General features: G+C 46.2%; 1 protein-coding gene across 12 annotated transcripts in view; it reads left to right on the forward strand.

Moving 5' to 3' along the window:
• The window catches only part of SLC13A3 (solute carrier family 13 member 3), a 109,495-nt gene that overhangs the window by 50,630 nt on the left and 44,860 nt on the right, over window positions 1-14,005 (forward strand). For all 12 annotated transcript variants that reach the window (XM_088843723.1, XM_088843720.1, XM_088843713.1 and 9 more), the window contains 2 exons: window positions 3,427-3,692; window positions 7,153-7,316. In XM_088843723.1, coding sequence (XP_088699849.1) covers window positions 3,427-3,692; window positions 7,153-7,316 — 430 coding nt within the window. The remainder of the gene's footprint in view (window positions 1-3,426; window positions 3,693-7,152; window positions 7,317-14,005) is intronic.

Raw genomic sequence — 14,005 nt, forward strand, 5'->3', positions numbered from 1 at the left:
TAGCAGAAAGCATGTTTCTCTATGCCTGGCACCAAAGAAGAACCAAGTAAAGACGTAAGGAGAAGACAGCCATCTATAAGTCACAAACAGAGTTCTCCGCATGACCCAAATCTGCTGACGCCTGGACCTCAGAGTTTCCAGTCTCCAGAACTGTGAAAAATAATTGTCTGCTGTTTAAGCCACCCAGCCTATGGTATTTGCTTGATTAGACACACAAATATTTTTCAGACTGAAATACTTATTGCCCTGTCAGGTGGTGTATAAAACAGGATAGATGTAGCATGTCTTCCAAAGCCAGCAGCAAGCTTTGACAGCAAACAGTTGTATTATTTTTAAACGATGGATGCATGATGGAGCATGACACCACACATGGGTTTAAGAATATCAAGTTTGCACCAGAATGACCTTGACTCCTTGGGGAGTCCAGGTTTGTTCTTCTGCTTGGAGGCCCACAACAGTGACGAGCCTGTGTACTTCTGGCTCACGAGACCCGATGGTTAAATTTTCATGAATTTTGCTAGCTAGTTGTTGAACATAGACACTGAGGTGAAATTTTACGAATTGGTGTTAAATAAAATATATCGAAACAAAGGTAATAGATAGTCAAAGCTCATCACTTCCTAATTGTGTTTCTATTTTGCAAGGCCTTGATGTTATTTACATCTATGCTTATCTGCCTCTACTGTTATTTACCTCTATATGTGTGGTGGAAATACTGTAGTGTTGTGATACCGTCCGTCTCTGAGCATTCTCTGCCCAGTGATGTAACTTGGTGGTTTGAAATCAGCCATGTGGAGGTATTCACACCATAGAAATCAGTAAACACTACAAATCAGGGTTTGGCTTATTGTTTGGGTGCTTGTCTAGTCTTAAGGTGATGGGAAAACTTAGTAATGCAGATCACACTGAAAATGTGTTGTCTATAGCTGGGACATTGTGAATAGCACAAAAAATGAAGAAATCTTTGTCCAGCGTTTTTTCACGTGGACCATTTTTTAAAAGTCATTATTGAGTTTATTACAATATTGCTTCTGCCTTATGATTTGGTTTTTTGACCATGAGGCATGTGGGATCTTGGCTCTCCAGCCAGGGAACAAACCCGCACCCCCCTGCATTGGAAGGCAAAGTTGTAACCACTGAACTGCCAGGGAAGTCCTCTCCTCCAGTATTTGAAAACCATTATTTGATTCAATAAAGAAGATACACCATTGATAAATGGACTATTCATTGAGTCCATTTTTGTCTTAATAATAAATATAAAGGAAAATATAACTAACATTCCAGGTGGCACTAGTGGTAAAGAATTTGCCTGCCAATGCAGGAGATACGGGTTCAATCCTGGGCCTGGAAGATGCCCTGGTAGGAAACATCAACCCTCTCCAGTCTTCTTGCCTGGAAAATTCCTGGACAGAGGAGCCTGGTGGTCTACAATCCATGGGGTCGCAAAGAGTCGGACAGAACTTAGGACACACATTCATAGTGGAACTAAACTCACTGATCAATGACTTGAGTGAGTTATTAGCTGAATTGAATAGTAATTAAGAACTTTCACACACACACACACACACACACACTTGCAGTTTTTTAGAGAGCCAGTTGTTAAACATTTCCCAGCACACCACTTCAGGAATACTAAGGTCCCTTGAGTTTGAGAAGAACACACTATTGAAAATGGTCCTGTGATGGGCACATATTTGCTGGGAAAAGTACATGACTATGCTCAGTCATTCCCCTAGTCTCAACTCCCAGTCTGGTCAGGAGTAATGTCTGCAGAGTGGACGACAGTGAGTGTGTTCTAAGCACCGTCTCTGAGTTACGAGCATTAATCACGTCAACAAATACTTTGGGTTCCTACTAAAAGTTCCAGGCACTGCTCTTGGCTTCAGGGACACAATCCCAGCCCTCCTAGAGTTTACATTCTAGTGGAGGAGAAAACCAGTAAGGTATAAAAATCTGCTTTCATCTGTCAACTTGACCATGCTAAGAGATGCCTAACTCGTTGGTGAAACATTATTTCCAAGTGTCTGTGAGGATGTCTCTGGAATAGACTGCATTTGAATCAGCCTCAATCTGTTTTTTTTTTTTTTTGATCTTTGAAATTGCATTATCAAGCTGTCCTAGATTCTAGTAATCAGCTGACAACTTGGTTAAGAGAGTTGGCTCTGGAGGCAGACTGCCTTGGTTCACAGTCATTGCCTCGCTAGTGACCTCCTTGCATCTTAAATTGTCAGTCCATCAAACGGTCATATTAATTGCACCTGGGATTTTGTGAGGAATAAACAACACTTGGTATTTAATAACCCAAGGTTGTTGCTATTGTTTAGTCACTAAATCATGTCTAACTGCTTTGCAATACCATGGACTGTAGTCCACCAGGCTTCTCTGTCCATGGGATTCTCCAGGCAAGAATACCAGAGTGGGTTGCCGTTTCCTCCTCCAGGGGATCTTCCCCACCTAGGAATCGAACCTGCATCTCCTGCACTAGCAGGTGGATTCTTTACCACTGAGCCACCTGGGAAGACCAATAACCCAATAAATATCAGTAACTATTATCACTCTTTATAGTGTGGGTACCAGGTATTGGACATTGTGCTAAACGCCATGTATGGGTGCAGCAGTAGCTACTGGTGCTCTGTCTACATCCCCTTTGGCACTCACCATTCTGCACAGGCCAGTAGCTTCTTACTGAACCCAGGATGCTTGGCAGGATCAGGTTCTCTGGCAGCTGCACAGGGCAGGCCCAAGTGCCGGGGAGTTAACCCTCCCACGAGCAACCCTCAACCAATGATGACCAAGAGTTGGCAGCTTTCTTGCCTCCCAGGGGGACTATCTGAGGTCTGATCTACCCTTTCTTCAGGGGCCCTGATCAAGAACGCACCCCAGCGGCCCACCGTGGTGACCATCTCGTTCATGCATCGTCGTGGCTTCCTTCTCTATTTCACTTCCTCAGTGCCCTTTCAGAGCTTTCTAGGATCGCCCGGCAAGCAAACTACTTTCACTTTCACACACTCTCACTTTTTGGCTATGCCATGTGGCATGAAAGACCTTAGCTCCCCCACCAGGGATCGAACCTGTGACCCCTGTGGTGGAAGCACTGAGTCTTAACCACTGGACAGCCAGGGAAGTCCCTCAAACCGCTTTCACTCTCGTGCTCATCTCAGGGACTACTTCAGACAATGGGGGTATTTCACGTGACCTGCGAACAGTCCTATAAAATGACAGGTATGGCTCCCCCACTTTATAGTTGGGTAAAATGAGGCTCAGATCAGTGACACCACCTGCTCAAGGTCTGAGCCTTGGGCACAAACCCTCTCCACTGCCTCCCCAAGGAACGCGCCTCCGGGATGGGCCCTGCTCCAGGACCTCTTCTGTCCCTGCCACCCCAAGCTCTGCTGACCCTCCTAAGCCTGCATCTCCCCGCTGCAGGAAGGCCGCTGCCTGTTCGTCATCCTGCTCATGGCGGTGTACTGGTGCACCGAGGCCCTGCCCCTCTCGGTGACGGCCCTGCTGCCCATCGTCCTCTTCCCCTTCTTGGGCATCCTGCCCTCCAACAAGGTCTGCGCCCAGTACTTCCTGGACACCAACTTCCTCTTCCTCAGTGGTCTGATCATGGCCAGCGCCATCGAGGAGTGGAACCTGCACCGGAGGATTGCCCTCAAGGTCCTGATGCTCACCGGGGTCCAGCCAGCCAGGTAAGGCCAGGAAATGGGGTCCCGCCCGGAGGTGGGGAGGCAGAGGGACCCCATTCTTGGAGCCCAAACCCATCCTTCCTGCTCTGGTCATCTGGCGCGACAAACTCATCATGTCCCACCATCCACTTGTTCATTTCCCCAGCATTTAGTGAGCCCTGCTCTGTGTGCCAGACACAACGCTAGGCTCTTGGGCAGTTCTCAAAATTACATAAGAATCACTTGGGAGTCAGTTGAAATGCTGGTTCCCAGACCTCACCCCAGAGATTCGTGTCCAGTAGTTTTAGAAGGGGGCCGTGTTAGCAGTTTAACTCAGGTGCCTTGGGGCTGAATCCTACCTTTCCTGCTCTGGGAGTGACCTACCCTCTCTCTGCCTATAAAATGAGGATATGATAGTCTCAACAGTAAGTGCTGGCTCTATCATCCTGGTTTTCTATTTACCAGCCAAGATGACCCAGTGGGTGGGGAGTGGATGGAAAGATGGCCTTGGAGAGACGGGGAGATAGGGTCCATTGCTACGGGACCTCGGGCCTCCTGGATAGGATTCAGACTTGCATTGTAAGAGAATTGAATGACCTTTATAATAAGGTTATTGTTGTTCTTTCTTTTTTTTTGCAGTTTGTTGCATCTTAAGGTGTCCTTCCCAGTTATGTTATTTAAATGCATAAAGCACATGTAGGATTTAAGACAACAACAATCACAGCAAAATGCACTTATCCAAATAGTTTTAAAACCACACACATTTGTGATAGAAAAAAATTTCTGATAGAATACCGTATGACCTTCTTTATTAACACAATAAATGATGAGGTCTAGCAACAGCCTAGTAACTGTAGTTTTGAGGCTGTAATTCTCAGAACTGTAGTTCTGAGTGTCAGTGATATTCCAAGATGTCTCAACTATTAAATGTGATATGAAAGTGTCCATCTTCTTAACTGGTAACCAAGTCCCTTCTAATAAAACTGAACTTTATTGTCTTCATTAATCACTGAAGGAGAAGACTCTTAAGAGTCCCTTGGACTGCAAGGAAATCCAACCAGTCCATTCTAAAGGAGATCAATCCTGGGTGTTCATTGGAGGGACTGATGCTAAAGCTGAAACTGCAATACTTTGGCCACCTCATGCGACGAGTTGACTCACTGGAAAACAGTCTGATGCTAGGAGGGATTGGGGGTAGGAGGAGACAGGGACGACAGAGAATGAGATGGCTGGATGGCATCACCGACTTGATGGACATGAGTTTGAGTGAACTCCGGGAGTTGGTGATGGACAGGGAGGCCTGGCGTGCTGTGGTTCATGGGGTCGCAAAGAGTCGGACACGACTGAGCGACTGAACTGAACTGAACTGAACTGAATCACTGAAGGAAATATTCAATTTCTATTGAAGTGAAAGTGAAAGTCGCTCAGTCGTGTCCAATCTTTGTGACTCCATAGATTATATAGCCCGTGGAATTCTCCAGGCCAGAATACTGGAGTGCGTAGCCTTTCCCTTCTCCAGGGGATCTTCCCAACCGGAATCAAACTGGGGTCTCCTGCATTGCAGGTGGATTCTTAACGAGCTGAGTCACAAGGGAAACCCAAGAATACTGGAGTGGGTAGCCTATCCCTTCTCCAGCGGATCTTCCCAATCCAGGAATTGAACTGGGGTCTCCAGCACTGCAGGCAGACTCTACCAACTGAGCTATGAGGGAATATTAGATGTTAGTAAAGTAGAGCTTCATTTACTCCCATCATTTCCATCCTGAATTATATCCATAGCCCCTCTGTCTATGAATCTCTGCTTTAAGGAATTCTAAGCTGGGGAGTGACATGACCAGATTGGCATTTAAAAAAAAATCCCTCTTGGCTGCCACGTGGGCAGCAAATGAGGATGAGAAGCTGGATGCAGCCCAGGTGACTTCCTCCTGGAGGAGGTTATATCTGACACTGAAGAGAGGATGAGGCTACTATCAAACACGTTTTAAAATTTGTTGTTGTTATTCAGTCACTGAGTCATGCCCGACTCTTTGTGACCTCATGGACTGCTGCACACCAGGCTCTCCTGTCCTTTACTATATCCTGCAGTTTGCTCAAACTCATGTTCATTGAATCAATAATGCCATCCAACCATCTCAACCTCTGTCATCTCCTTCTCCTCCTGCCTTCAATCTTTCCCAGCATCAGGGTCTTTTCCAATGAATCGGGTCTTCTTATCAGGTTGCCAAAGTATTGGAGCTTCAGCAACAGTCCTTCCAATGAATATTCAAGGTTTTAAAGTTATAACAGTGAAAACAGTGTGACACTCATTCAGAAATAGATTTTTAAAATACAGAGTAAATAATCTGGAAGAAATCTAGATCTGCAGAGAAGGGAAGGGTTCAATAAATGGTAGATATTGGTGTAACTGATTCTTTTTTTTTTTTTATCTTCTTAGTATTGACTTTGCTGTATCAGTTCAGTTCAGTCATTCAGTCATGTCTAATTCTTTGCAACCCCATGAACCGCAGCACGCCAAGCCTCCCTGTCCAGCACCAACTCCTGGAGTTTATCCAAACTCATGTCCATTGAGTCTGTGATGCTATCCAACCATCTTATCCTCTGTCATCCCCTTCTCCTGCCTTCTATCTTTCCCAGCATGAGAGTCTTTTCAAATGAGTCAGCTCTTCGCATCAGGTGGCCAAAGTATTAGAGTTTCAGCTTCAACATCAGTCCTTCCAATGAACACCCAGGACTGATCTCCTTTAGGATGGACTGGTTGGATCTCCTTGCATTCCAAGGGACTCTCAAGAGTCTTCTCCAACACCACAGTTCAAAAACATCAATTCTTCAGTGCTCAGCTTTCTTTACAGTCCAACTCTCACATCCATACATGACTACTGGAAAAACCATAGCCTTGACTAGATGGACCTTTGTTGACAAAGTAATGTCTCTGCTTTTTAATACGCTGTCTATGCATCTAAATAAACTACAGGTGGATTAAAAGTTCAATGTAAAGGAAAAAAAAAACACTAAATTTAGATTCCTGTTGGTGGGAAAGACCAAGTGATGGCAGGCAGTCAGGGCATCAAGGCATGTTTGGGGGCTGATGGGAAATTCAGCAGAGCCTGAGAGGGGTACCTGGGAAGAAGGGACAAAGGAGAGGAGGGTGGAAAGACTGTTTAGGGTAAAACAGTGAGAAATCTTGGTGTCAAGGCATCTTTTTTTCTGCGATGGAAGCCATCAAGGATTTGGAGGCAAAGAAGAGAAAATTTAGGGTTGGTGCCCCTCCAGAACTATTTTACCTTGGGTACTTGACGTCAGTTAACTTACATACACCTCGTCAATTTCCTTAAGAACTAGAATAAGCATGGTGAGTGGATTTGGTTTCCATTGGTCACTGGCTTGTCTTTGCTAGGCCTTGACTTTCCATCTGTAGACAAGTGGGATGCAAACTGGGACCAGGGCCCCTGGTTCTAGATCTGCCCCTAACTCCCTCTGTCCCCAGGCTCATCCTGGGGATGATGGTGACCACCTCGTTTCTGTCCATGTGGCTGAGCAACACTGCCTCTACAGCCATGATGCTGCCCATCGCCAATGCCATCTTGAAGAGTCTCTTCGGCCACAGGGAGTCTCATAAGGACCTCAGCTGGGAGAGTGAAGAGACTGAGGGTGAGTCTGTGGGAAGGGACTGGGAGCAACTCCACCAGGTAGGGGAGTGGGAGTGGGGATGATCAAACAGGGTAGGGGAAGGCAGAGGGGATGCATTTATTGAACACCTACTATGTGCCAAGTTTAATAATGAGAGTAGCATTATTAGCTAAATCAAGCCACTGTACCTTTTTTTAAAGTGCATTTATTGAGCATTTACTGTGTACTAAGCAGTGAGTTAAACACTTTACGTGCATTACCTCCTTGGCCTCTCAAAACAGCCATATGAAGTTGGTACTATGTAAACTGAAACAACAATGAAATGTACTTCAGTGAGATTGGCAAAAATAAGAAGGCTGGAGATTGCCCAGTGTTGGCAGGAATGGGGACCACTGGAACTCTTTGCTTCTAGACAGTGTGAACGATCAGCCTTTCCTAAGGGCATTCTGCAAATATTTAATCAAATTAAGCATGCATATACCCTGGAATGCAGAAATTTGGCCCTGAATGCAAGTACCAAAAGTCCAGAAGGAGACACATGTCATGTGACCATCTTTAGTGCAGCAGTCCCTGTGGTATGCTGGGTCAGGGCCAGGGTTCAGATATGGCCAGCACTGCTAGTAATGGCTCCAGTACTCTTACCTGGGAAATCCCACGGACAGAGGAGCCTGGTAAGCTACAGTCCATGGGGTCACTAAGAGTCAGACATGACTGAGCAACTTCACTTTCACTTTTCATGCATTGGAGAAGGAAATGGCAACCCACTCCAGTGTTCTTGCCTGGAGAATTCCAGGGACAGGGGAGCCTGGTGGGCTGCCATCTACAGGGTCGCACAGAGTTGGACACGACTGATGTTACTTAGCAGCAGCAGCAGCCAGTAATGGAGGAGGTAGATTGTGGAGGGCACCCTCACTGAGCACCGTACTGCTTTGTGGAGCAAAGATTCAGAGGGACATAAAGTTATATAAGGCTTCCCTGTTGGCTCAATGGTCAAGAATACGCTTGTAATGCAGGAGCCACAAGGAATGTGGGTTTGATCCCTGGGTCAAGAAGATCCTCTGGAGGAGGGCATGACAACCCACTCTAGTACTCTTGCCATGAGAATGCCATGGACAGAGGAGCCTGGTGGGCTACAGTCCATAGGGTCACAGAGTCGGACACGACTGAAGCAACTTAGCATGCACACATAATTATATAAATCTCATAAAACCTAGCTGTGATAAGGAAAGCCAGAATGAGTTATATTGGTTTGGCCCAAAAGTTCACTGGGCTTTCAGTAACACCTTGTGAAAGTGAAATTTGTTCAGTCATGTCCGACTCTTTGCGACCCCATGGACTATAGAGTCCATGGAATTCTCTAGGCCAGTATACTGGAGTTGGTAGCCTTTCCCTTCTCCAGGGGATCTTTCCAACCCAGGGATCGAACCCATGTCTTCCGCATTGCAGGCAGATTCTTTACCAGCTGAGCCACAGCAAAGCCCAGGATACTGGAGTGGGTAGCCTATCCCTTCTCCTGCATATCTTCCTGACACAGGAATTGAACCGGGGTCTCCTGCATTGCAGGAGGATTCTTTACCAACTGAGCTATGAGGGAAGCCCATAACACCTTATGAAAAAACCCAAACGAATGTCTGGGCCAACCCAAGAGAACACAATACCATTATGTAAATTAAAAATACTTACAAAAGATAAAACATTTTGCAAGAACATAAACAAAGGAAAAGCTACACATTCAATGCATCAGAGGGGTTGCTCTGAAAAGGATGGAATTGGGAAATGGGGATAAAAGGGACCAAATTAATAAATCAATAAGAGTGGCCTCGTGCAACAGAGAATGAGAACCTACTGTGAGCTGAGGAATTAGATTCAGTTAAATCTCAGAAATTGTGTTCTAAAGGCGACGAAATACAAGTGGCTGCCATGTCTTTAAATGACTAAATGAGGGCTCAGAGAGGAGAACTGACTTCCCCGAGTCACACCGCATGCAAATGGCAGAGCCCAGCTTTGCACCCAGGCAGCCTGGCTACAGAGCCCGCTCCCGTCCCCGTGGAATCAGCGGCATCAGTGAGGATTCTTTTGGCTGCAGATAAGAGGATGCCTGTCTGCAAGTAACTTAAAGAACAAAGGGTTATCTTCCTTGCCAGAGAAGGTCAGTGCCAGGTCATTGCACAGTCACAGGGGTGTCAAGACTGCTCATCGGCTTCTCTGTGATACCCTTGGTCTTCCCTTCCTAATTTCAAAATGGCTGCCATATCCTGTCTGCTTTAAAATGTCTTTCTTTTTGTTTACACAGATGTGTTTCAAAAGGAGGTTTTTAAATTGGTATATAAGAAGGCAGAGGTTGCGATCTTAATTCTTCCTTTGCAGTTTTAATAACAGAACCCCCACCTTGGCACATGACTGTGCAGGAAAAAGGTTGACTGTCTCAGCTTCCCTCGCAATTAGATATGGTCATGTGATCACGATTAGCCAATGGGGTATGAGTGGGAAGGGTGTGTGCAGCTTTTGGTCCTCCCCTGCCTGCTTCCTACTCCATCTGGCTGAGATGTGAATAGGATTCTGCAGATGAGAGATGTGACCTGGGAGCCAAAGATGGAAGGTGTGCGTTGAGAGCTGAGATGGTAGGTCTGCCCCAGTAGCTTTCGGTCATTTACCCCAACACACACAACAAACCATGAGCCTTGTGTTGTGCTATTTTTTTTTAATAAATGTGAAAATAATTACCTATCTGTTAAAAATCTAAACACTGATTCATGTACCATCTAAGTTGGCTTCCCAGGAGGCTCAGTGGTAAAGAATCTGCCTACCAATGCAGAAGCTGCAGGAGACATAGATTCGACCCCTGGAGGGCATGGCAACCCACACCAATATTCTTGCCTGGAAAATTCCAGGAGACTGGGGGCTACAGTCCATGTGGTCGCAGAGTTGGACACAACTGAGCGACTGAGCACCCATGCACACACCATCTAAGTTAATGTCACTTACTGTGATACGGGCATTTCTCCATCATGCAGTAAAGGGTCTTGCTTACTTTATTTTCACTACAGCCCTGAAAGCTAGAAATAGTTATAAGTCCTTTACAGGTGAGGTTCAGAGAGGTGACATGGTATGTCCAGAATCAATCACATTGTTGATAAAGTAGCAAAGCTGTGATCTATACAAGGTCAAAGTCTTCCATGTGGGCAGGAAGAGCTGTTCTATAGCAGGGGTCAGCAAACTCTTTCTGTAAATGACAAGACAGTAACATATTTAACCCTTTGCTGGCCACTCTGTCACAACCACTCAAACTCTGCCCTTGCAGGGAGAAACCATCCATAGATTATATGTAAATGAGTGGAGGTGGCTGTGAGCCAATGAAATTTTGCTTGTAGGTGCTGAAATTAAAACCTTGTATAATTTTTACATCACAAAATATTATTTTTCTACCAATTTTTTTCCATCCACTTAAAAATATTAAAACCATAGCTGGCAGGCAGCAGGCAGGATTCAGCCTGTGGACCATAGTATTCAGATCTCGAGTATTCCCTAGCTGATGCCTACTATTGGCTCAGACAGTAAAGAATCTGCCTGCAATGCAGGAGACCAGGTTCGATCCCTGGGTTGGGAAGATCCCCTGGAGAAGGGCATGGCTACCCTCTCCAGTATTATTGCCCAGAGAATCCCATGGACAGAGGAATTTGACAGGTTACAGTCCGTGGGGTCACAAAGAGTCAGACACAACTGAGCAACTAACACTTTCACTTTTCAGCATTGGCTTTGTCAGTTTTCAAACTGTTTCCCCTGAGTCTTGGGACTCCAAGAGACAGCCTCATACTCATTGTGGGGTGGCAGCAAGTAGTTAACTGTGCTCCTTCTCTCATTTCAACCCAGCTGCTCCCTCTTTATGTACTTTATACCCTGAGCTTCCAAGTGACCGTCTCCGATGTTTGCTGAGCGCTTACTTTGTGCTAAGCAGGTCTCATCTTAGGGCCTTACCTCTGAATGACATGGAACTAGCATTGACCTCATTTAGAGGAATGGAAAAGGAAGGGGAAACTGAAAAAGCGGTTGATTGTAGTCCCCAAGGTCAAAACAGCAGCTCTGGTATTTTGAATCCAGTCTGGTTGACTTTACAGCCTGTGCTCTTCTGTTGATTTACCTCCCACAGAAATCACCCCCCCCCCCAACCCACAAGAGTCTAGTGGCAAAGGGGGAAAAAAAAAAGTGTGAAAGCCAATTGTGTGAAAGAAGAAGTAAAACCTGAGACTTAGGAAGGGGAAGGAACTTGAGAAGGTCACACACATGCTTCAGGTACATAAGTGAGATCCAGAGTCTCTCCCCTTACTCTGCAGGATGTCAGGAGGCAGGAGACCCTGGGGGCTGGGGGCAGGGGCAGACACCTGCTTTCGTAGGCGGTGGGATCAGAGAGGAGGGCTTGGTTAATGATCAGCCCTCAGACCTAAACCAGGTAATTCCAGGGCCAAGAGACGTTCCCTTTCATCCAGTTTCTGTGTTCTGTCCTGGTGGCAGGAGGTGAGGGCAGGGGTAGACAGAGTGGAGACTCTGGTCAGGGGCCAGGACAGGGGCGGGGAGGCTCCTGGAGGCTCGAGGTCCCTGAGGGGAACCCAGAGCAACAACAGCGAGGGTGATGCAAGCTGCCATTTTCGAAAGGCACCCTGTGCCTCTGCTAAATTTTTCAGATCCATTCGCTCCTTTAGTCTTCATAACCATACTACGAAGAAGATCATCCCCATCTTACAGATGAAGAGACTGAGGGTCAGAGAGGCAAAATGATTTGCCCAAAGCAACATGGTGCGTTAGTTGCCGAGTTTTGTCTGAATCTGGACTCTGTGCTCACAGGCACGTGCCAGGACGAAATAGAGCCTGGGGCAGGGCAGGGCTTGCTGGACAAGACCCTGGGGGTCCTCAGTCTTGGAGGGCAGCCCTGCTGCTTCTCTGCAGTTCTGTTACACACTTGGCTCCTTGCACTGCCTGGGGGACCAGGGACGCATGGGTGGTGGCTCTGATTAGATCCTGCACTTCATCCCTGAAGGGGTGGCCCATTTCACAGAGGGTGAAACTGATGCACAGAATGGTGAAGTATTTGCCCAAAGCCCCTCAGCCAGTAAGGGGACCACCAGGCTTTTGAACCTAAACTCTACAACGCTTTCCCCTCCTTTTTTCTGCCCAAAGAAGGCTGGCTCCGGACCTCCCTGGTAGTTCAGTGGCTAAGACTATGCTCCCAATGCAGTTCGATCCTGGGTTCGATCCTTGGTCAGGGAACTAGATCCCACATGCTGCACTTAAAGAGCCCTCGAGCCGCAACGAAGACCCAGCACAGCCAAATAAATTAACTAAAAAGAAAGAAAAAAACCCGTGTCTTTCCTTTAGGGATGCCGAAGATGCCATCATTCCAAAAGCGGTCTTGTCAGCTGAGCTAAGCACTGCCCTCTCCTTCCCTCTTCATTTATGAGGCTGGGAGAGGGGCCTCTTCCCGAGGCTCTTTTCTCATCTGTAAAATGAGGACAAAATCTCCCATTTTGTGTATATCATTGTGAAGCGTACATCAGAAATGAGATCCTGGCACACAGATGTGGGTAATACATGGCAGTTATACAGTTGTCATTATGTAAAAACCAGTATAAGGGTTCCAAGAATCGGAAAGAGTGGGTAATAAGACCCTATACCTTGATTCAGATTGAAGTTTCCCATGACTCCTAATAGAGAAGGATTTATTTGTTGATTACCCATCTCCATGGACTCCAGGTTCCAAGGGAGCTTATGTCCATACTTTTCGTTGCTGTAAACTATAGTATTCTTCACCTAGAACACTGTTTGGCATGTAGTAGGTGATCGATAAATGTGTGGAATCAATTAATTAATAAACCAGTTACTGAACTGCTCTAAGCCTCAGTTTCCTAATATATAAAATGGAGATATAAATCCTCACTGCCCAAGTGGTTGTGAGTGTTAAATAAATGAACAGGTATAAACCTACCTGACCTGGGGGTCTTTGTTCTCCCTGGGGTGCTCTTTTCCAAATTTGATACAAGAACTCTTTCCTAAGGGCCTTCCATGTGCCAAACTTCAAGAATATTTCAGTCATGCTGGCGAGGTTACATTATAGTTAGCAATTCTAGGTTCGAGCCAGGTAGGTGCCTTTGGAGATGGGGCGAGACTCGGGAGTGGCAAATCAGCAGTCCTGGGAACAAGCCCAACTCTGCCATTAAAAACTCTGCCAAAAAAAATTCAATTGGGTCATCCCAATCCCAACCTTACCCTGTCTGTCTGGGCCTCAGTTTCCCCAGGTGTAAAGAGGAAGGTAATAACCCTGCCCAGCTCTCCCAGGTTGTTCCCAGACTGCTGTAAGATTAGAAATGTGAACGTTCAGTTCCCCCTGCCCGATACCAGCTCCAGGATTGTTATTATTTGAATAAGACCTTACATAAACACCAAGCTCCTAACTAGCAAGTGATTTCTGAACCCAGGGAAGTTACAATCTTTGGAGACTTTGGCCTGTTTTCATGTGGTCACGTGGGTCACCATGGTCACAGGAAGCAAAGGGATGAGGGGCTGAGTAGCAACTTGGTTTTCCAATTTTTTTTTCTACTTCATCTTCATTGATTTTATCATCGTTATTCAGTTCAGTCACTCAGTCGTGTCTGACTCTGCGACCCCATGAACCGCAGCATGCCAGGCCTCCCTGTCCATCACCAACTCCCGGAGTTCAC

The sequence above is a fragment of the Moschus berezovskii genome, chromosome 15, assembly GCF_049115385.1.
Source record: "Moschus berezovskii isolate FMDL1 chromosome 15, NW_MosBer_1.0, whole genome shotgun sequence".
NCBI classification, from domain to species: Eukaryota; Metazoa; Chordata; class Mammalia; order Artiodactyla; family Moschidae; genus Moschus; species Moschus berezovskii.